General features: G+C 45.0%; 2 protein-coding genes across 6 annotated transcripts in view; both read left to right on the forward strand.

Moving 5' to 3' along the window:
* The first annotated feature begins 1,317 nt into the window (after positions 1-1,317).
* The window catches only part of Aldob (aldolase, fructose-bisphosphate B), a 58,228-nt gene continuing 36,455 nt past the window's right edge, over positions 1,318-23,090 (forward strand). Inside the window, exon 1 of one of the 4 annotated variants that reach the window (XM_057790789.1) lies at positions 1,318-1,451. Coding sequence is in view for 1 of the 4 variants with exons in the window: in XM_057790787.1 (XP_057646770.1) it covers positions 1,854-1,921 (68 nt within the window). In the remaining 3 variants the exon portion in view is untranslated. Of the gene's footprint in view, positions 1,452-1,757; positions 1,922-23,090 lie in introns of those variants that run through there. The other 3 variants (XM_057790791.1, XM_057790788.1, XM_057790787.1) reach the window with 3 other exon arrangements.
* On the forward strand, positions 1,325-15,259 carry Pgap4 (post-GPI attachment to proteins GalNAc transferase 4). 2 transcript variants are annotated; one of them, XM_057790793.1, is made up of 2 exons: positions 1,325-1,451; positions 13,396-15,259. In XM_057790793.1, the coding sequence occupies exon 2, from the start codon at positions 13,452-13,454 to the stop codon at positions 14,679-14,681; it is 1,230 nt and encodes a 409-aa protein (XP_057646776.1). In that variant the 5' UTR covers positions 1,325-1,451; positions 13,396-13,451; the 3' UTR covers positions 14,682-15,259. The 2 variants fall into 2 exon arrangements, with proteins under 2 accessions (XP_057646776.1, XP_057646775.1); XM_057790792.1 differs by lacking the exon at positions 1,325-1,451 and adding an exon at positions 1,742-1,880.

Below are 23,090 nucleotides of genomic sequence, written 5' to 3' on the forward strand. Positions count from 1 at the left end.
ATGTAAATATCTGATGTGCAGGATACCTGGTATGTGACCCCCAGAGACGCTGCTAAAGAATCTAGGATATTCCTTAAAATAGCATTCATTGTATTGTGCCCTCTGCCTATGGCTAAAATTCAGACGCCCAGTATGCTGGTGTTTTGAAAATACCTTCATCGGATTGGCCTGTAGGCAAGTCTGTAGGGTATTTCCTTAATTATGATTGATGTGGGTAGGTCCAGGCCACTCTGTGGGCAGTGCCACCCCTCCGCAGGTGGTCCTGGGTTGTGTAAGAATGCAGGTTAGCAAACCTCGGAAGGCAGCTAGTAGCATGCCTCCATGGTCTCTGTCTGCTTTGCTCAGTTCCTGCCTCGAGTACCTGCCTGGCTTCCCTTCCTGATAGACAAAGCGGTAAGATGAAATAAACCCTATTCTCCCCAAGCTGCCCTTGGTCATAACTGTTTACTTCTGTAGTAGAAAGCAACTAGAACACCCAGGAACATGACGATGATCTTCTCATTATTACATCAAATTAATAACGTAAGGAACTTCCTCCTTCTAGACCTATAAATTGGTACCCAGTTACAGAAAGTGTAGATATTACTGCATAATTTCTAGGGGTGTCTCCTATTATGCAAATTGTTTGCACCCTGAGTATTTAAATGATAATTATCAGACAATACAACTTTACAATCACCAAAATTCAAATTTCATATTATATGCACACCTCAAAATATTCATTTAAATCCTGACCGAGACAGGCAAACTGGCGGAATTGGAAGTAATGAAAAGGGCCATAGAAAATGCCTTGTGGTGAGAGTCCTGGTGAAGCCAGGGTGCAAAGCTGGCTATCACCTTCTCTTAGACACACACACATTTTTTTCCTTTCTTGAGTCATTACCTATGTTGTACCAGTGTCGCACTTCAGAGATTATTCTATCCCAGTGTCCATATTTTTCTCCCATCTCCAGTTACATCTCCCAGGGGCTTTTGCATTTAAATAGAAAGCATTTGGAAAATTGAAGCCCATTTAGAAACAGAGAACTAGCTTTCTACGCAAACGCTTCCGCGAAAGGCAAGATGTTTCACTAAAATACATTCCCTCCGTGTGCCCACCTGATGGAATAAAACCTTGGCTTGTATTTCCCTCACAGAAGAGACAGTCCTCCTGTTCTCCTGACTTGGGGGCGACCCTGCTTTTCCCTCGCTGCCCATCAGTTGGCGCCTTTTGCCTCTCACCCCCCCCCAACCCCCACCCCAGATCCATCTTTGGGGGCTGCAGTCGCTCCGCAGCCCGCAGGTCACATGGCCTGGTAGAGCTAGGGGAGCCCTGCGCCGGAGCGGCTACGGGAGGAGGCGAGGCTTCCGCTGCTTTGGCCGGGCAGGATTCTGCGAAGGCGCTTCCACCGAGATCTGCCAGCCTGGGCTTCGGCGACGGTGGCCGTGGCAAGCCAGGACGCCTCCACCGGGTAGGTTTCCTGTCCGGCTGGTGTCGCGGAGACGCGCTCCAGCGAGGGGAGGCGGTGTGGGAACAGCGGCAGGCGCGGGGAGCGGTGCCCAGGAGGCCTGCGTCCCCCGCCGTGCGCTCGGCAGGCTGGCTCGGCCGCGGCCCCGCCCTCGGTGCGTCTGCGGCACCGAGAGGGTGCGGCTCGCTCTCCTGCGGTCGCCCGCCCGGGCCAGGCTGTCACCAGGCCGAGGGATGCAGCCCCGGAGCCCCGCACAGTCGGCCCGCGTGGGCAACCCGAGCCTTGCCGCCTAATGGCTGCCCGGGAGAGGGGGCCCCTCCGCGCGTCCTCGGTGGGGCGCGTCCTCCCGCGAAGGTGACCCGAGTTCCAGCTCCCGGAAACGCCCGCGCTTGGAACGCCACTGCGATGGACTCGGGCAGTCTCGGCCTGCAGGTGGGGAAACTGAGGCCGGAGGGCAGCGGGGACTTCCCAAGGTCAGCGGCAACCACTAGGTGCTAGGCTTCGGGTTCTCCTTTAATCATCTTTTTCCCCCAAAGTGATCGGATGGATGGGTGTGTCTCAGCCCTCGCGCTGGCTCTCGTGCCCAGGCGTCGCCGGTGCCGCACTGTGCTCCGGGAGGTGTCGCGGGGCCCGAACCCCCGCAGGTCGCTGTGATCTGGCATGTCAGCCTTCGTCCTTGGTCTCTCCCCTAGGGACCACGGCGCGGCTTCAAAGATGATCTCACTATGCGGACTATCAGCAAAATCTGCAGGTGTGTGCGCCCTGGAGCGCACGCCTGTTTCCGCAAGAGAAACCGTGTAAAGGAAATAGTTCTTTGAGGGAGCCTTTCTAAAGGCCCCAACAGGTCAGAAGAGGTCAGAAGACAGAAGAGCAAGCAATGGGTGTCTTTAGCTTAACATGAGAATCAGGAAAAAAATGGAAATGATAATCATGAAGCAAAAAAGAAAATTAGCAAAATAAAAATAAAACTGCATCTTCTAAATTGATGAGATTCTGTTTATTTTAATTTTTTACATTTAAAGTTTTATGTTAATAATGTAGAATAATGGCATATAATTTTAATGTTGCTTTATCCCTAGAAATCAATGCTTAATTTCCAGTGTATTAGTCTTTTGTGTTTATATGAATGGAATATTCATTCTTTTCCCCATATTTTAATTGAAGTACATTTATTATGGTTTTCCTAGTTATAATTCTAAACACTCTTTAATATACTTTCATCAATTTTTTTAAAAATTGTGATGTTAGTTATCTAACTATGAATTTGTCAAAACTTTAAAATATACAATTAAATGGTACATTTTGTTTCAGTAAAGTGTGCCTCAATAAAGCTGCTTTTTAGACAAGATCAGAGGCATTCAGGGTGGTATGACTGTAGACTAAAGTTGTTTGTAAAAGCCAGGAGAATTATGCTGGGTGATAAAAATGCTTAATTAATAAAATATGTTATAAAATCTCAGTAATTAAAATAACAGAGCCATGGCACCAAAATACATAAAAATGCAAACAGCTAGGCATGGCGGCACAGGTTTGCAATCCCTATATTGAGGAGTTTGAGAATCTCAAGTTTCAGGCTAGTCTGGGCTTCATAGCAAGGCCCTGTCTCAACATAATATGTAAGAATTAATGTAACAATATTAAAAATCCACAAACATAGAAATATAAGATAATCTGTCATAAATGTAACCATTTAAATTAGGGATTAAAAGAGGATTTAGGTTTCTTTGCTGCCCTGCTCAGTGTCCGTGTGCTTGGCACAAGACTCAGTGTTGAGTGAAATGTTGAGCATAGGTCATTGACATCATACATGTTCTTTGTAGGCATGTAAAAGCCAGCAGGAAACCTCCTTCTCCCATGGCTCTCTTATCACTTTCATTTAATTGTATTCCCTATAAAAATAAAATGGTCACCTATGTGCATTTTCTTCAACATTGTCCATCCCTTCCAATTATTCCCCCCCACACACCCATACACTTTTTTTTTTTTTTTTTTTTTTTTTTTTGGTTTTTCGAGACAGGGTTTCTCTGTGGCTTTGGAGCCTGTCCTGGAACTAGCTCCGTAGACCAGGCTGGTCTCGAACTCACAGAGATCCGCCTGCCTCGGCCTCCCGAGTGCTGGGATTAAAGGCGTGCGCCACCATCGCCCGGCCCCCATACACTTTTATTACAAATAGAATTTAAGTGAAAAATACTTAATGATTTTAAGTAGCACAGCTCATCATTTCTGCTAGGTGTACTCCTTGAAGGAGAATTGCTAACCCCTTGTCAAAGGGGACACCCGGGTATTATCTGCTAAGATTGCACTAATCTACATGCAAATGTGCATTTGCTGAACCATATTGCTTCTTCTTGGAGTAAATTGAATTGAGATTGTGTTATCAAGGTTAGTTTTGGAAAAAAGGACCATCTTTCTATTACCAAGTCTTTCCGGTAGAAATGTGTGCTATTTATGCATTTAGTAATGACTTTTTTCTGTTTGTTTGTTTGTTTTGTTTTTTGAGACAAGGTTTCTCTGTAGCTTTTGGAACCTGTCCTGGAACTAGCTCTTGTAGACCAGGCTGGCCTCGAACTCACAGAGATCCACCTGCCTCCTTTTGTATAACTTTATATGCAAGCTCTGCCCATTTTATTTTTTTAATTTTAATTTTAAATTATTTGTAGGTATTCCATCTTTATTCCAAATATATTCCTTTTCCATTTTCCCAGAGTTTTTTAAAATTATATTAATGAAGTTTGCCTGATGAGATGAAGTCATTTATTTTATTTATTTTATAAATGTGCACTGTGTACATCTTTTCAGAAGTAACCAGTAGTACCATTTACACACATGTGTGTGCACACTCACATACACACATACACACACACACACACATACACCATGTATTATTTTATGTTGTTACCTACCGCATCCTAAAAGGTTTTTGCTTGTTTCTCTGGTTTTTTGTTTGGCTGTTTCGGATGGTTTTTCGTCTGATTTTCTAGGACCTAGAAGCAGTAGTAGATGTTGGGTGAGAGCAAGGATCCTGGATTTACTTTTTACTACCGCAGTCCAGAATCTTTTTAACCACAGCAAATTTACTGTGCCTTAGCTTGTCCCACTTCAAAGCGGACTTAATAACTATCATAGGCTCTTTACACAGATCCACTCAATGCTTAGAAGAGTGCCCGGAGCATAAGTGCCAGGCAAGGTTAGAAATAAGTTCTTCTCTGCCCTGTGTGTGATTGGGCTCTGTGCTATGTCCAGTTTTATAGTCAAGGAATTATGAGCCGTGGAGGCCAGAAGATTTAATGGGATCTTTTATTTGCTCAACAGTCATTAAATCTCTTCTCTGGTAGAGGGCTATGCTGGGCCTGGGATGCAGATTGAAGATAAATCACAGCGAGTGTAGTAAGAAGGGACTTGAAGGCCTGTTGCTCAACGTGTTGTGTTGTGGGTAAAGCCACGAATGACATCGGGCATCGTGGACAGTGTGTGGGCTTTGAGTTTCCTGCTTACAATTTGCTAGAATCTATTTTTCCATCGAAACGGGATTGATTGTACTGCTATTTGAAAGCTGCCTATTTGGTCTAACAAACTGGATTCAAGGGTCTAGCACCCCCTGGAATATGCAGCGAGAACTGAACAAATACCTACAAATAGATACTCTGCTCTGTATCTCAGGGTCCACATCCGTGGATTCAACTCACTGCAGACCGAAAATATTTTTAAAAACTGAACATGTATGTATTTATCTTTATTGTCATTATTTCCTAAATGATACAACACAGTTACTATTTAGAAAACATTGGCCTTCAGATAGGTATTAGAGCTAATTTAATGTATTTAAGGAGTGCGTAGCTTGTATGTAAATGCTGGCATTTTATTTATTCATTTATTTTAATTTATTTATTAGAAATTTCCACATCCTCCCATTTCCCTACCCTTCCTCCCTTTCCCTCGCTCTCCAGTCCTAAGAGAAGTCAGGGTGCCCTGCCCTGTGGGAAGTCCAAGGCCCTCCCCCCTCCATCCAGGTCTAGGAAGGTGTGCATTCAAACAGACTAGACTCCCAAAAAGCCAGTACATGCAGTAGAATCAAAACCCGGTGTCATTATCATTGGCTTCTCAATCAATCAGAGCAGCTTCAGTTTTTGGTTTTGGTGTCCTGAGTGGTGGGGAGTCCTGGAATCAACCCCCCTTGGGTACTAAGGTAGAAAATGACAAATAAATGCTGTGGGGGAAAATTCATGGAACGCGTCTTAATGCGTGTAAGGAAAGACACTTAGATCAGGTTGGGGAAATCGGGTTGACCCTTGGAAGGGATGTGTACCTCTTGACCTGATTTTTCCTGATTGAGTTGGTGTGTGTGTAGAAAGGGTACGGTTGGAAAGGTTGCTAGAGCTGAACTCTGAGGGATCTTGGCAAAGCGTTAGGACTTTCTTCTGCAGACACGGGGCATTATTATCGACCAGCTTTATAGAAAAGAGTGCTCTTCTGACCCCTGCATTCAGAGAATGGTAACGGAAGCTATTACCGTCGGCTGCAGCATCCCATCCAGTGCTGACGAAGGACGTCCTCAGGCAGGCTCCTTTCATCTAAGTGATGTCTACATAGTGAGATACTTCCATTGTTCTGTTTTTTAAATCTAGCATGCACAGCACAGGTCTAGTTGTGGAACTGGCAGAACACTTTGTTCTTTCTTGTCTTTAGACTCCATCACCTGACCTTCCGTTCACCCTTGGCTGCTCTCCTTCCTCTCCCCAGACCCCTCTCTTTTCACATGATTTATATTCCATTACCCTATTTTTCCCCTTCCCCTTCAGATATCTACTCCTTTTGAGGTCCCCTTTGTAGTTTTATAACTAATCTGCCATGTTAATGCACACATGCGCGTGTGCGCGCGCGCACACACACACACACACAAAGTATAGGATCTGCATACAAGAGAAAACATGGCATCTGTCTTTCTGAATCTGGCCTAGTTGGCTTAATGTAATGATGTCCAGTTCAGTCTATTTTCCTGCCAGATGTCATTATTTCTCTTTTCTTCATGGCTGAAAAAAAAATTCTACTGTGTTCTGTGTACTACGTTTTCTTTATCATTTCATCTGTTGATGAACATGTAGTGTGCTTCCATTTCCTGCCTGTTGGGAACACTACAGGGAGGCTAGAGGTGTACAAGTATCCAAGTATCTCCATGGCATGTTGACTTACAGTCCTCTGGGTTTGTACTCAAGAGTGATACAGTTGAGTCATATGATTATGTTCTCTCTCTCTCTCTCTCTCTGTGTGTGTGTGTGTGTGTGTTTTAAGAAACCACCATACTGGTTTCTGTAATGGCTGCATGAGTTCACACTCCTACCAGCGGTAATTAATGGTTCCCCCTTCTCCACATCCTTTCCACATCCTTGCCAGCATTGCTGTCAATTTTTCTTGATGTTAGCCGTTCTGATTAGAGTGTAATAGAATCACTAAGTTTTGTTCAAGGTTAGTTAAATATTATTTTATATGTATGACTGTTTTGCCTACACCTGTGCATGTCTGATGCCCACAGAAGCCGCTAGAGGCGTCACATCACCTGATTCTGAAGTTATGGCTGGTTTTAACAAGCTGCCATATGGATGCTGGGAAATGAACCTGTATCCTCTGCAAAAGCAGCAAGTGCTTTTAACCCCAGGCCTCTCTCCGCAGCTCTTAAAGCAGTTTTAATTTTCCTAATGGCTAAGGATATTGAATGGTTTTCATATATATTTTGGCCATTTGCATTTCTTCTTTTGAGAATGGTCTGTTCAATTTATTAGCCCATCGACATTTTAAATTTTTGTTTTTGAGGCTATAATTACAGCATTTCCCCCTTCCCTTTCCTTCCTTCAAGCCTTCCCATATACTCTTTCTCACTCTCTTTCAAATTCATGGCCTTCTTTTCTTTAATTGCTATCACATGCAAATATATGTCTCTCTTTATAGACATGTATGTTCCTAAATATAGCCTGATCAATCTGTATAATGTTATATCTATGTTTTCAGGACTGATATTGATATTGATACACAACTGATATCAATATCCATCTGAGAGTGGATAATCAGTCACTGTGCTCTTCCCTGGGGAAGATTGTTTCTCCTGCTATTTGCATTGTGTTGTTGCCTGTAGTTCTTTCTGTGAGCTTGAGTCCTCAAGGACTTCCCCTTGTCTGTGCTGGCATGTCTGTTGTTGTTCTTGTTCAGCTCTTCTTAGGTAATCTTGTTAGGAGACTTTATGGCTGTAACTTCTCATGCTTCTTGGAAACACAATCTCACAGCAAAGTTCCTGATCATCTGACTCTGAAGTTTTTTCTGGTCCCTCTTCTACAATGTTCACCGGGCCGTAGGTGTGGGAATTGTTTTGTATATATCCAGTGTGTCTGGGCTCAACAACTTTGCATTTTAATTGTTTGTGGTTTTCTATAATGGTCTCATTCTGTTGCAAAGAGAAGTTTTCTTGATGAGGGGGAGGTAAGACTTTTTTGTGGGTGTAAGGGTAAATATTTAGCATGTAGTTAGTGTTACATTGATTTAGTAAAGTGGTGCTTGTAGGATCCTACCCGATATCCATGACTTCACTAGTTATTATACCTTCCTTCTACAACTTATCTCCCTCCCCCTCCCAAAATAGAGCCGCCCGTTTACCCAATTAGACCTTGTGTACCTTGCTATTACCCTCCCTATTGTTCCTCCATATCCCTACCCCACCTATCGTCCCTTTTTGCTTTCTTGGCTTCTGCAGAAACCTATATGCACTCACATCTGAAGATTTGGAACTAGGAGCCTCCAATGAGAGAGAAAATAATATGTTTGTCTTTCTGGGTCTGGGTTACCTCTCTTCATATTACCCTTTCTACTTCCATCCGTTTACCTGTAAAGTTCATGATTTTATTTTTATTTACAGCTAAATAGTATTCCATAGGGTATATTCCATAGTATTCCAAACTCCATTGTCATTATCTGTTGATTGAAGAACATTTAGTTTGTTTGTTTTTGTTTTTCTATTTCCTAGCCATTGTGAACAGAGCGGCAGTGAACATGTGTAGTCCTTTGGGCACATGCCAAGCAGTGGTACAGCTGGCTCATATAATAGATTTCCTTTTAGCTTTTTGACTGTTCTCCTCGTAGATTTCCACAGTACCTGTACCAGTCTGCAACCCCACCAGCAGTGAATGAGGGTTCCTGTTCCCATGCCCTCTCCAATATTTGTTGTTGCTTGTTTTTTTTTTTTTATTCTGAATGGAATAAGATGAAAATCAAAAAGTTGTTTTGATTTGCAGTTCCCTCTTTGCTATGGATGATGAACATGTTTTGAGAAATTTCCTAGCCATTTTCCCCTTCTTTCTCTGTTCAGGTCCCAGGCCCTGGAATTGGGAGGGGCCTAGAAGGAATAGAGAAATCAGAACCTGCTAGGCTCTTATACTCTGGTGTGTGGGTACGTGGTGATAATCTGTCATGAAGGAAGGTGGACTTGGGAAAAATAGACAGTTTCCAAGTACTTACTTTCTGACACAGAGTGTGGTGTTCTATCTCTCAGATCCCCATGGCTCCTTCAGTTTAATTTTTACAAGATTTACACTAAAACGCAGTGTCTACTACCACACTGTGTACTTACTCAGACAAATTCTAAATTGTGCTTCTTTCTCGGTGTCATTATCCTTTATTGTATTTTCTAAGTCCCATACCCTTGGTGTGATGTTAGGTGGAATCCAGTTTAGGGAATGGCTGCACCTTAAGGTGCAATAATTTCAGGACATAAATAAGAACTTACCACTGTGGAACTGAAGCAATTGCTACCGACCTGACTCAGAAAAACCTGTCAGACTACAATGTTAATGACATATGGGCCTAGGAAGGTAATCTTATGGGTGACTAAGGACTTCTGGGAATAAAAAGTGTCAGAGTAATCACCTAGACACACCTTCCCTTCACCTGCTTCTAGTTATATAATCGCCGCTCATCTCTGCCTGCATTCATAGGATGGGAGAGAACTGTGATTGGTTCAGTTCCTTGAGGTCATTTATGTTAAACTGTATCTGGAGAGTGCAGTAAACAGTGGGTGTCAGTGGACAGCACACCCCACTATGCCCCCCCCAAACAGCCAGAACATAATCTTGAATACCTATGTAAGTCAGGGATTTTTGCCAAGCCACTCATCTGATCATCAAATGAGGGTGTAATCCCATTTTTATGGCCCACAATGAGTATGCTAATTTGCAGCATTTAAATATTCAACAGTATTTTCTTCTTCTCCTTGAGGGGATGATCTGTATCTCCCTGACCACAGACTTCAGGCTTTTCTTTCTTTCTTTTCTTTTCTTTTTTTTTTTTTGATTTATTTATATTGTATGTATACAGTGTTCTGTCTGCATGTATGCCACCAGACCAGAAGAGTGCACCAAATCTCATTACAGATGGCTGTGAGTCACCGTGTGGTTGCTGGGAATTGAACTCAGGACCTCTGGAAGAGCAGGCAGTGCTCTTAACCTCTGAGCCATCTCTCCAGCCCCTAATTCAGGCTTTTCATACCCTCTTTCTGCTTCAGGCTTTTACTAGCCTCTTTCTGTTTCTGTGCCTGGTCTGTTGAATTGGAAAACTAAGTTCTTCCAAACCACTGAACTTGGAGATTATTTCAGAAGCCTTCTCTGACTCCAGTTCGCCAGGGTTGGGGGACAGAGCTTATGCCCTGTGAGGGTTTGGGGCTTTCTTGGAGCACCTAGATCCTTTCTTTTCTCGTGGGAGTCTAGGGATCATCCGGCAGCCCTTTGTTTCTGATTGTCAGCTTCCTGCTTCCCTAGCTCTGCAGGAGAGCTTCCTTCCCCTGGTGCTGTGGCTGGTGGATGGAATGGGTGGATTTGATCTCTGGCATACCAGCAAGGATGCAAATTTGACTCAGTCTTAGAGCAGCCCTGGTAGCCATTTCCTCTGCACTGTGATCGATAAGGAGAATCGCATTGGCTGCCTGCTTCTAATCTACTTCTGTCCCTGAATCTAGCAGGACAACCAGCATCAACAGATCTGTGTGCAAGAGTGCTGGGCATTGTCGTAAATCATAAAGGCTTGTGGCTGTTTGTCACTCCAGTGGGAGCTGATCCCTGCAAGCAGAGATCCTCGGCACTTCTGATGAGTTCCTCTGCTTCCCTGATCACCTATAAAACTGCAGCCTGCAGTAACCGACTGCGAGATGTTTGTGGTTTGATCTCCGCCTGTGAAGAAAGCTCCTGGGATCAAAGGTCCTCTTTATGTTGACACGGGCACTCCTGTTTCTGTCCCACCTGCCATATCATTGTAATCCATAGCATTTATTGTGCACTTGGCATTTTCCAAGCTGACTTCTTCATCTTGGTGCCTTTGTATGCAAGCCCTTCTTCTAGATGATCTAGCTCCCTTGAATAATAACCAAGGCAGGGAGAATAGTGGGGGCAAGAAGCCTCCCAAATGATCCTGTCCCCAGAGCTGCCACACTAGAGGCGTGGGATTGCCCCAGTTCCAATATTGGGTGTCCAGTAGTCGTTATGGGGAACTAATTAGGTCAGGTGATGTACAAGTCTGTGATGTACTAACTCTGTGAAGTTAAGCAGATCGGAGGGAGAAAGAACCGGTCTATAGTACACTGATACTCCCAAACCAGCAAGCCTACGGTCATGTGCTGCCAAAAGCTTCTTGCTTCTTTCTCTCTGGCTGCTCTCCAGATCTCTTGACAGTACTAAAATATAAAATAGTTTGACTCACATCTGGATTCCCAGGACCATTGTCTTTTGTCGCAGTCTTGTCTCTACTTCCTCGAAATGTATCACAACTCTGTAGAGAGATGTGGGGTGTTCTACAGGACTGTGGAAGGCAGGTGAGAATAACTATTCTGAAGAACAAGCCCCCAAATCATTACTGGGTGATACCCTGGGCTACATGTAGCTCACAACACTAACCAGTAGAGATGTCGGAGGAGGAGGTGAGCTGTTGGGACAGAACTTCTTCTAGACCCATAGAGACTCTCCTTTCAGCTCACATATTACTGCTGCCAAGCCCTAGTCATATGACCCTGAAGAAGGCATGCTAGGAAATGAAGTTCAGTGTGTGGTTGCTAAAGGTAGCTGGCAGGTAGGGAGTGCTGGCAGACAGAACAACTGCAACCTCATGAGACACAGACAGCCCTCCCCTCCATCGTTCAAAAGCTGGACCGCTTTCTTTGAAATGCTTGCAAATACCATGCTTCTGAAGAAAGAGTATGCTTTTGATACTGTAGCTATCAGTCTTGCATTAAGCCTACTACTCTCAGACTAGCTTCATTGTCTTAAATTTTGTTGTTTGGTTTTCTATCCGAAACATTAGGAATTCTGGCTTTTCAAATATTACTTGAATATGAGCATCAATTTTAGTTTTCCAATTGTGCACGCACACCCCCACACACGTACACGTACACACCTACACAGACGCATATTCGCGTGCACACACACATATGAGTGCAGTTTGTACGGGAGCATGTGGATAGTGCATGTGCATGTGGAAGCTAAGAACATTTCTCAAGTAAGACCACCTTGCTCTCTTTCTCTTTTTCATGTGAACATGTGTGTTTGCATGTTCATGTATGTGAATGTGCCGTGGTGAGTTGCACAGGTCAGAAGACAAACCTTCAGTATCCATCCTTCCCTCCCACCTTCTTTGAGATGATCTCACAGCTGTCTACACCAGACTCGCTGGCTCCCAGGAATCCGGTTTGCTACCTCAGCTAGCTTTTCTGTGGGGTCTGGGGATTTGAACTTGTGTTCTTATGCTTGCACGGCAGGCACTTTTCTCACTAAGCCATCTTTCCAGCCTCTCACTTTGTTTTTAATCTAGGGTCTCTGTCCTGACAGGAAGTTTGACAAGTAGGCTAAGCTGGCTAGCTAGTGAGTGCAGGGACCTGTCTGCTGGTCTCTCCCTCCCCAGTGGGAGGATTGGAAGGATACCCTTCCACGTACAGTTTTTTGGAGGGGTTAGTTTTAGGGTTCAGACTCGGGTCCTTTGTTTGAATGGTCAGTGCTTTACTGATTTAGTCATCTTCTCCAGCTCCATGAGGCATATTTTAATGACATTTTAATTCTGTTTAATTTTCCTCTCTAACATGTTTAGTATCCATCATAAACCCACGAGACTGTGATTATTTCTGAGAACTGAGGAATCCAGGATATAGAGAGGTGAAGTGGCTTCCCGCCAACCGAATGGCAGATCTGAGGTTCGTACCTCACACTTGTGCTCTGAGGCATGTGTCCCAAGGCATCCCTTTCTGAATCACACTGTTTCTTCCTCTACTTACCCCACTCATCTTACTGAAAAGCCCCGTTGTAGATTCTCCAGTGAGATGATCCCCCCAAAGTCTACAGTTTGATTGTGTAAGGAAAATGTCTCCTCCCAAATATAGTCCTATGCAAATAAATTAGGGGGACAATCAGAATTAAATGATTAGATTAAATGAGACTAAAGGAATCAAAAATGGCATTAAATAGCAAGGCCCACCAAGTATTTCTTTTCATTGGAATATGCAGAAAAGGGTTTCGGGAATTACACAGCCAAGTGTTATGCATTGATGCCTCTCTAACTATGTGTATTTCTTCTGTGTCAGGCTTTGTCCCTCGTGTGCCTGTGGTAACACCCATGTCTTTTGTAGCTAGTGAATGAAAATAATTTTCCCAGCCACAGGTGATCTTCTGATACACTGTTTCGCTAACATCACATTTTTAGACACAGGGAGTTGGTTGAATGCACAGGGTATGTCTGACCATAAACAATGAGAGCATCTCAAGGCTCACTGTCCGATAGAACCCAAGAAAACTGTCACTGTGGAAAGTCCTTTTGAGTCTCTAGCCGCTACACAACCTTGAACTACAATTTCTGATTTGATGTGTGCTGGACTGCATTGTTGGGATATTTTTTTTTTTAAGTTTTGGTTTCTGATTCTATTTTCTGTCTTTAGGTTTGACTTAATGATTTTGGCCTGAGATCTAGGATGGTTTGTTCTTGGGACCAGACATGACCAAAAGTTGCCTCATGACCACGTCCACCTCTCCAGCTGCCATGCTTCTCCGGAGGCTTCGGCGACTCTCCTGGGGCAGCACTGCTGTCCAGCTCTTCATCCTAACTGTGGTGACATTTGGCTTACTGGCCCCGCTGGCCTGCCACCGTCTCCTGCACTCCTATTTCTATCTGCGCCATTGGCATCTAAACCAGATGAGCCAGGAGTTCCTGCAGCAAAGCCTGAAGGAAGGAGAGGCTGCGCTTCACTACTTTGAAGAGCTGCCCTCTGCCAATGGTTCTGTGCCCATCGTGTGGCAGGCCACCCCGCGGCCCTGGCTGGTGATCACCATTATCACCGTGGACAGGCAGCCTGGCTTCCACTATGTCTTACAAGTAGTGTCCCAGTTCCATCGGCTTCTGCAGCAGTGCGGCCCCCAGTGTGAGGGGCACCAGCTCTTTCTGTGTAATGTGGAACGGAGTGTGAGCCATTTTGATGCTAAGCTGCTGTCTAAGTACGTCCCTGTGGCCAACCGCTACGAGGGCACCGAGGATGATTATGGCGATGACCCTTCCACTAACTCGTTTGAGAAAGAGAAGCAAGACTATGTCTATTGCCTGGAGTCAACCCTGCAGACCTACAATCCAGACTATGTCTTGATGGTGGAGGATGACGCCATACCAGAAGAACAGATCTTCCCAGTATTGGAGCACCTTCTGCGGGCTCGCTTCTCCGAGCCACACCTCCAAGACGCCCTGTATCTGAAGCTCTATCACCCGGAGAGGCTCCAGCACTACATCAACCCCGAGCCTATGCGGATCCTGGAGTGGGTTGGCGTGGGCATGCTGCTGGGGCCTGTGCTAACCTGGATATACATGAAGTTCGCCTGCCGCCCGGGCTTCAGTTGGCCCGTCATGCTTTTCTTCTCCCTGTACAGCATGGGGCTGGTGGAACTGGTGGGCCGACACTATTTCCTGGAACTGCGGCGCCTGAGCCCCTCCTTGTACAGTGTGGTTCCCGCCTCTCAGTGCTGCACCCCAGCTATGCTCTTCCCCGCCCCCGCAGCCCGCAGGACCCTCACCTACCTGTCCCAGGTGTACTGCCACAAGGGCTTTGGCAAGGACATGGCACTGTACTCTCTGTTAAGAGCCAAGGGGGAGCGGGCCTACGTGGTGGAGCCCAACCTTGTGAAACACATCGGGCTCTTCTCCAGCCTCCGGTACAATTTTCATCCCAGTCTGCTCTAGGAGTGCTAAGAAATGTCTTCCTGTACTTGGCGACTTCCTGGAGAGACACACGCTGAGCTCTTTCTTTAAACATCGTTGCTTGCAGATATTCCGTTGTTTAGTGTCTCTAGGTGTAAAGGCACTGGGACATCGGAGGAATGCATCGAAGTTAAGAGCCTCGACTGGTCATTGTGCAGCTGGAGCCGCAGCTTGCCACGCGTCTGGATCTCCGTCCCTCCACACAGCCACACTGCCTCATGCGGTTTGTCCCGCTCAATGAGGACGAATGTTCATGACAGTTCCCTTCTCCCATCGTCTGTAAGCTCTGCCTCACGACAGAGCTTGTGACTGCCAAAAATCTTGTGCACAGTGGTGTAAGACTTGTGTTAGGATTTTAAGGGTAGAATGTGGTGGGCAGTCAAATGCTTTCGAATGGATTCCTTTCTCGCAGGTATGAGAACGGATGCGTGCTTAGAACATGTGCCCAAAGAGGCAGGCTCATGTGGTCATATTCTCCTCGCTTTCCTCAACCTGGTGTAATAAACATGTAAAAGTTGTGCTGTGCCTGTTGTCTCCAGGGCAGCGATCTGGCTCTTGGGCGATACCGTGGCTTCTTTCCTGTATGCCTGTAGTGTACTCAGAGTCAGTGCTGTCGGTAAGAGCTTTAAGTCACAGCCAAGTCTGGAAGCGCTTTCTGATTACCTGGGTTCAGTTGCTTCCATTCAATACTAAGTTAATATTCAATATTTCTGTCATGGTCGGATTCCTTGGCAGGCGGACATTTCAGAAGGGTCCAGAGGAGTGACCTCTATACAAGGAGCATAGCCTTCTCCCTACCTTTGCAGCCTAAAGGTTGATACTCATTTCATTTTTTTCTACTGATAGCATTATAGTGCAGAAGAGAAAGTATGGTCTACCATGCGAAATGATCTACAGTTTGCATGTTTATGAGACAGAACACATGCAGATGGATGCATGCCTCTGTGTGTGTGTGAAGACTTTAAATTTAAAATTTTATTTTTATTTATTTATTTATTTATTTATTTATTTATTTATTTATTTATTCTTATCCTCTCATATATTGCATCCTGACCGCAGTTTCCCCACTGATCCTCTCAGTTCCCTGTCCTACCTCCTCTCTTCCCCAGATCTGCTCTTCCTCCTTTCCCTTCAGAAAGTGGCTGGCCTCCCAGGGATATCAACCAAACATAGCATACCAAGTTGCTATAAGGCTAGGTATTTCCCCTCATATTAAGACTGGACAAGGCAACCCAGTAGGAAGCAAAGTCTCCTAAAAGCAGGCCAAAGAGTCAGAGAAACCCCTGATCCTGCTGTTAGGGGTCCAACAAGAACACCAAGCTGCACGGCCATGACACATGTTCAGAGGACCTAGACTCTTACAGGCTCCCTAATGTTGGTTGGTTCAGTTTCTCTTAGCCACTATTAGCGCTGGCTGGTTGATTCTGTGGGTTTTCCTGTGGTGTCCTTGACCCCTCTGGCTCATACAATCTTTCCTCACCCTCTTCAGGATTCGCTGTGGGTCTCTGCATCTGTCCCTATCAGTTGCTGCCTGAAGCCTCCCTGATGAAGATTATGCTAGGCTGTGGTCTACAGGTGTAATAGAGTATAATTAGTAATCATTTCATTAGCTTGTTTCCCGGTTGGTGTTATGTTCTATCCCAATCTCTGGGCCATCCAGCTCTGGTTCCAGGCCCTCCAGTCAGTGTTGAGTGTGGGCTTCCTCTTGTGGCATGGGTTCCAAGCTGGACCAGTCATTCACTGGTTACTTCCACCACAATTTCTGTTCCACCTTTACCCCAGCACATCCTGTAGAGAGGACCAATTATAGACAGCTTCCTGTACAGTACACCAAGTAGGCAGGCACTGACAGAACACCAAGTAGGCAGGCACTGAGATCAACAATTAATAAATGGGACCTCATGAAACTGAAAAGCTTCAGTAAGACAAAGGACACCATCAATAGGACAGAACAGCAGCCCACAGAATGGGAAAAGATGATCACCAACTCCACATCCAACAGAGGACTAATACCCAAAATTTATAAAGAACTCAAGAAGCCAGGCGGTGGTGGTGCACGCCTTTAATCCCAGCACTTGGGAGGCAGAGGCAGGCGGATCTGTGAGTTCGAGACCAGCCTGGTCTACAAGAGCTAGTTCCAGGACAGGCTCCAAAACCCACAGAGAAACCCTGTCTTGAAAAACCAAAAAAAAAAAAAAAAAAAAAAAAAAAACTAGACATTTAAAAATTTTAAGTTGTATGTTGTTGAAGGGGATGTTACGTGTGTGAAAACATGTTCAGGTGTGTGTACACAGATGAAGATAGCCACAGGCTGGTATCAATTGTCCTCCTCAGTTCTCTACTGTAGTTTTGGAGACAGGCTCTCTCACTGAACAGAAAACTCCAGTTTGGCTAGGCTGGCTGGGCAGCAAGCTCCTGGCATCCTGCATCTGCTTCCCCTCGAAGGGTATTTCAGAAGTGTGCCGTTCTGCCCGATTTTGCTGTGGGTGTTGGGAAACAACCTCAGATCCTCATGCATCTGTGGTAGCCCCATATCAAGTGAGCCATGTACCTAAGCCACACCGGTAGATTCTGAGGAAAGATATTTGCTAGATTGTATAGTGGGGACACGGGGCATGTGACTGACACCGGCACAGTAGCTGTTTGAACCCAGCGACTGCTAGAAATACAGACTGGCTTTTCATTGCGGCAACTAAGGATCAGTTTACATCTGACCCCACCTCCAATCAAACAAAAACCAATTGTTCATTCTGGAAATTAACTGAGATTCATGTTGAACTTGTTCCAGGATGAATGTCTGAACCTTCCTTCTTTTAAATCTCACACACAAATGTCCCTGGATAATACTTATTAAGCTAGCAGCCAGCCACTGTCCTCATGGGGATGAATAATTATTTTAGGATTTAAGCTGTTGCCCAGATTGGATGTCACATTGTATTGGCTTCTGAATTTCCATAGTGTTCTTCTATCTTGACATCTGCCCATAAGCAGTGAGGAAGAATGTGAGAGCAGATCTCCCTTGCCCTCCAAGGAACAAGTTCAGACCCTGAGAGGTGGAAAAGGTGGCTAACAGCTTTTATGTCAGTGCTGAAGTCTCATTGAAACCCTGAGCAAGGGGCTGTAGGAGAACTGAGGCATTCTCCCCTGTGAGGGGACATGGGTTATCAGGAGGGTGAAGAATTTAAATTTATCATTGTCAGGCTGGAGAAGCCACTGAGTGTATCTGTACCAAAAGCACTGGTTCCGCTGAGGCTTCCCCCGAAGAGAATTCTGTCATCTTTTTTCCCCTCGATTTTTAAAATTTTTATACAGGGTCTTGACATGTTGTTCATGCTTTAAATTTATGAACCTGCTGCCTCTACCTCCTAAGTGCTGGGATTACACACACACACACTATGCTTAGCTTACCATTCTCTTTTTAAACTTTTTAAAGACGTACTTGTTTTTAAATGTATGTGCACACACACATATTCATTGAGGTCAGGCGCTTTGAAGCTTAGCAGATCCCATGGAGCTGGGGTTACAGGTCCCTGTGAACTGCCTGATCTGGTTCTGGAATCAAACTCAGATCTCTCTGAGCCGACTCCCCTGTCCTATAATTCTTTTTATGTATGGATTTTTTTCCTAACATGTCAAACAGCCTTCCTACCACATTACTGTAAACTCACACATACATCATATGGCATCCGAACAGTCTGGACAACACCTTGCTGACTGTATAAGCAACCCTAGTCATGGGTAATTGAATGCCAGAACTGACACTTGTTTTGGATAAAGATAAATTGGGGCCACTGGCCATTTCAACTGTCATTGATATAAACTTTATTCAGTGCAGTGATCATTCCTTCACTCATTCATTACTTGTCCTGGTCCCCTAAGCAGGCTGTGGAACCCCCAAGGGACAGTTTTTGTAGGTGTTTCTCGTTGAAGCCCTAGGAAGTTGGAGTGACACCTACAACCCAAGAAAGAACCCTTGGGGACAGATGCCGTCAACACGCTGAAGACAACCCGTAACAGCACGATGACTGCTGTGCATGAAAGGCCCCGTTGCACATCTCCCTCTACATATGTAAACTTTACACAAAGGTACTTACCACAGCCAGTTCCCACACGCCTGACTTTGTTTGCTGTTTTTTCCTCTCCCTGATTTTATTTCTTAATCCCACTTTGTGAAATCTATCCCCTCCCCCAAGTAGTTCCATTGTGGGTTCCTTTACTCATTATTGGTTTATTTGTTCATTTCTTTCCTAGCTAAACCAAAACCATGAGTAAAGCACAGAAATCCCTCTTATGTGCACTTTATGCTCTGTCGAAGAAGATGGGGGCAGAAAACAAAATCACAAATAAGAGAATTTCAGGCAGGGACGAAGAGACATGCAGGAAATGGGTTATGTGATAGATTGACAAGGAAGTGAGGCGGTGGGTTTAAATTGAACTTATGTGAAATAAACCGGAAGATGGTAGCCAAGGAGAAAGTATTCTAGGCAATGCAATGGCCTTGAGATAGCCACTAGTGTCGACTTTCCAAGGACCTGAAAGAAAGCCAGCTCACTAGAATTTGTGGACGGCTGTACATGAAGCCAGTGTTTGCACGGATCAGATCAGGTCTGGGAAGTCTGGACATGGGTGGATTTGATTCCAGTTACAGTGGGAAGCCAGGAGCTAGCAAGTTAATAAAATATTTTTGTAGTGCATCGACATTCCTTTGCATTCTCTACTCTGAGTCTCTGGAGTTCGTGGCAGTGGGCATGCAGAAGAGACTTACTATCTAAGAATGTGTGTAAGACAAACAGATACTGCCTCACGCAATGAGGTCTTTGTCTTCTTTCCCTTATTTTCTGACAGTTCAAAGCTATTCTGTTTCCTAATTACTTATGCCAACTGTTCCTTGGCTCTTTTGATGAATTCATAATTTAACTTTTGGATTTTCAAGTATTTCTCCAAAGAAGCTTTTGTTGGGAATCATTTTTCTATAATGTTTTGTAGGTTACGAGTAATAATATTGAAGAATTAGACAGTCATGATCCACACTAATTCTGCAGTCCAGTTAGTAGGATGACATCTGTTATGTGCAGAGTTTTCCCAAGGACACACACACATTAACCCCAGAAGTGGAACCCACAGCAAACCAAAGTGATTGCACTTAGTGAAAGAACAAGTTTTTCCTGGAGTCTCTAACAGGAGTAGAGGTGATGAGCTGCCTGCTTGAGTAAGAATGACTCAGAAGCAGCTACATCCCAGAAGTCACCCTACAGGATGATTACCCAGGGAAACTGCATCCCTGGAACTCCACACAGCTTGCAGGTGTGAGAGATCTCCTCTCAGCAGCTCTGCTGGTCAGGCTCCTCCCCCGGGCGGTGTTTAGTGGTTCCATAAGCTGAAGAGTGGTCCTTCTGAATCTTGCCAGTCTCAGCTTCCCCAGACAGGGAACTGTGTTTATCTCCTGAGCCTCATGACTCCGCCCCCACCTTCAGCACCCCCCCCCCTTTGAGGAAATATTTCAGTTTGGGGAAAACTGCTGTACAAGACCCCACCTCTTCTGGCTCTTACGTTCCTTCCAACCTCCTCTTTCACAGCATTCTCAGCAGAGGGGATGACACAGATGTCAAAATATGGCATGGAGGGAATGATTTGATGTTGAAATATGACTACGCATTGGGCCACTGTGCCTCAACAGTCACTGGTCCTTGGGAACTTCAACAGAGGTTATGAATTTGTATGATCCATTTATTGCAAAAGCAAGCTTCCTTCCATGACTGATTGCAGCTGACGGCAGCAGCGCTCTATGGGTGTAAGCATAATGTTTGGAAGGCAGTTTGATAGGCATATCATGTCCATTCAGCAAAACAGTAGCTGTCACTTCTCCCACGGGGCCGGTGACCTCTCCAGACACAGGTTTGCTCCTGGCTTACAACAACAGTGAACTCCCTCCAGTGCAGTTGGCCTTGAACGCATTTGTAAAGCTGTGAACTGTACTCTCAGCAGCTTGCCACTGTTGTAAACATGGGCACGTTCTGCATGCCAGCATGCAAGGGCCACAGCCAAGCAAGAAGGTTGGTGACAGTTCTCCCTAGGCAGCCTGTATACACTGTGACACCATGAAAACTAACCAGTAAGGAAGGAGCTTCCAGCTCACTCCCAGCTTTATTTTCCATGCTCCGAAACCAAAGAATGTGGTGTCTTCAGAACGGGGCTTTACTGTTGAGATCGGGAATGCCACCAGCCATGGTACAATAGCCTCTATAAGGCTTGTGGGACATCAGGGGCATCTCTAGCCAACAATTCATAGAAAGGTAGCCCGTTTCTGGTACTAGGGTTTTCATTTGACATGTTAATAGCCTTTGGGAGAACCTGTTTCCATTCATTCAGTGTGCCTCTGGACCCTAAACTCTTGAACTGTTGAGTAACCCTATTTTTTAAAAAAAAACTAGCTCAGACCCAGAAGGTTGTAAGGTGCATAGCTTCAGCTCAGTTCTGTACATCAGTATTGTGAAATGACTACCTCTGTCGCTGTAAATTCTCTGAGTGCCCATTCATCACTGAGTTGGGTGAGACCCTTGGCAATAGCTTCATCTGTTACTAGCTCGCATGGAAATGCTTGTAAGAGGCCCACCAGGTGAAGGCATATCTGCATCCCTCACTGACAGGCATGGGCCCTATATAATCCATGTGTTATCCCCTTATTGGGCAAGTTGACTTATGTGTGTGTGTCATCCACGTATGTTGTCCTCACTAAGGCAATGGGAGGTTTCAGTCCCACAAAGATCCTAGCCTATTCAAAAGCCTCGTGAGCTTTACTGTCCCAACCCCACACGGCATTCCTCTTATAAGGTTAAACAAGGGACAGACAACTTGAACAGGGTGATGTATAAAAAATACATCAATATCTCAGGAACCCCAAGTGTATCTGCAGTAGGCACAGGGTGTGGTAGAATTCTCTCAATAATGTCAGGCATCCTACAGTTATCAGACCATAATATTCTTAGGAATTTTACAGCTGTGCCTTGTCCTGGCACCTTGTGTGGATTGATCTGTTGTCATTCCTTTTGGTGCATGTATTAGCTGGGGCTCCTAGAGAAGCAGAGCTGACAGGCTGAATATATATTGAAGACTGTTAAATCATCTTAAGTTAAAATAGCAATGACAGATGTCTCAAACCCAAGAAGTTGGGAAGTGAATAGTTCCTTGGTCGCTGAGCCAAGGTACTCTAGCTGTCAGAGCAGTCCCATGATTATTGTCCCACACTGGAGAGGCTGGCAATCAATAGTGGCTAGATCCACAAGGGTGGGTACCTCAGCAGTCCTAATATGGCCCTTAAAACCTGGAGATGTGCCCAGCGGTGATGGCTCATGCCTTTAATCCCGGCACTCAGGAGGCAGAGGCAAGCGCATCTCTGTGAGCTTGAGGCCAGCCTGGTCTACAGAGTGAGTTTCTGAACAGCCAGAGCTGTTACACAGAAAAATCCTGCTTTGAAAACAAACAAAGACAACCAAAAGCCAACAACAACAACAACAAAAAACTTGAGATGTTTCTGGAAAACTGCTGATCCTTAGGAAGGATTTCTCTGGGAGACAGAACACACAGACACATAAGGTGCCACCCACAGGTCACACTCACTTGGGGGTGGGTCTTCCCATATCAATCAAGGGAACCGGGGCAAGTCTTTAGGTAAGGTTCCCTACCCAGGTGATTCTAATTTGTGGTATGTTGCCATTAAAACTAAACATTCCTATGCTCCTGTATATTGTTTAGATGCTTTTCTCAATCTGTGAAACCCTCAAGGGTTAGTTTTATGTAATGGAATCTTTTTACAGAGGTTAAGTAGGATCAACGAACAACCAAGGCTCTGGGTCACTAGTCACTAGCCCCTGGCAAATAGTGAGAGTGTGGAGGTAATCTTTGTAGGGCTACTCTGGAGGTCCATGGTTGACATTTTAAGTGAATTGGTCTTCGGATCTAACAGCTAAGAGAACACTAAAATCTTTAGTAAAACTGAACACAGCAGAGCTGGAGAGAGATGACTCAATGTTAAGAGCACTGACTACTCTTCCAGAGGACCCAAGTTCAATTCCCAACACCCACATGATTGCTCACAACTGTCAGTAACTCCAACATCTGACACCCTCACACAGACGTACATGCGGGAATAATGCCAATACACATAAAAAAAACTAACAATACTCAAAGGTTTCATAACTTCTACCCATTGTCTGCTTTCTCATCCTGGGTCACCTTTGTGCGTTTTCTTTCTGCATGAACTTGGTGGGATCAGCTCAAGCTGTTTGGTTTAGTTGATGCCAAGGGAGATGGCTGTACCTGTAGGGCTAGCTGTACCCCATCCAGAGTCTGGTAGACTCTTGGACTGGACCATGGCTAAGCTACTCCTCTTCT

Source organism: Chionomys nivalis, chromosome 16 (assembly GCF_950005125.1).
Source record: "Chionomys nivalis chromosome 16, mChiNiv1.1, whole genome shotgun sequence".
NCBI classification, from domain to species: Eukaryota; Metazoa; Chordata; class Mammalia; order Rodentia; family Cricetidae; genus Chionomys; species Chionomys nivalis.

Excerpts from the sequence above, each read along its gene's own strand:
- Pgap4 (XM_057790793.1), top strand. The coding sequence starts at position 13,452 with ATGACCAAAAGTTGCCTCATGACCACGTCCACCTCTCCAGCTGCCATG.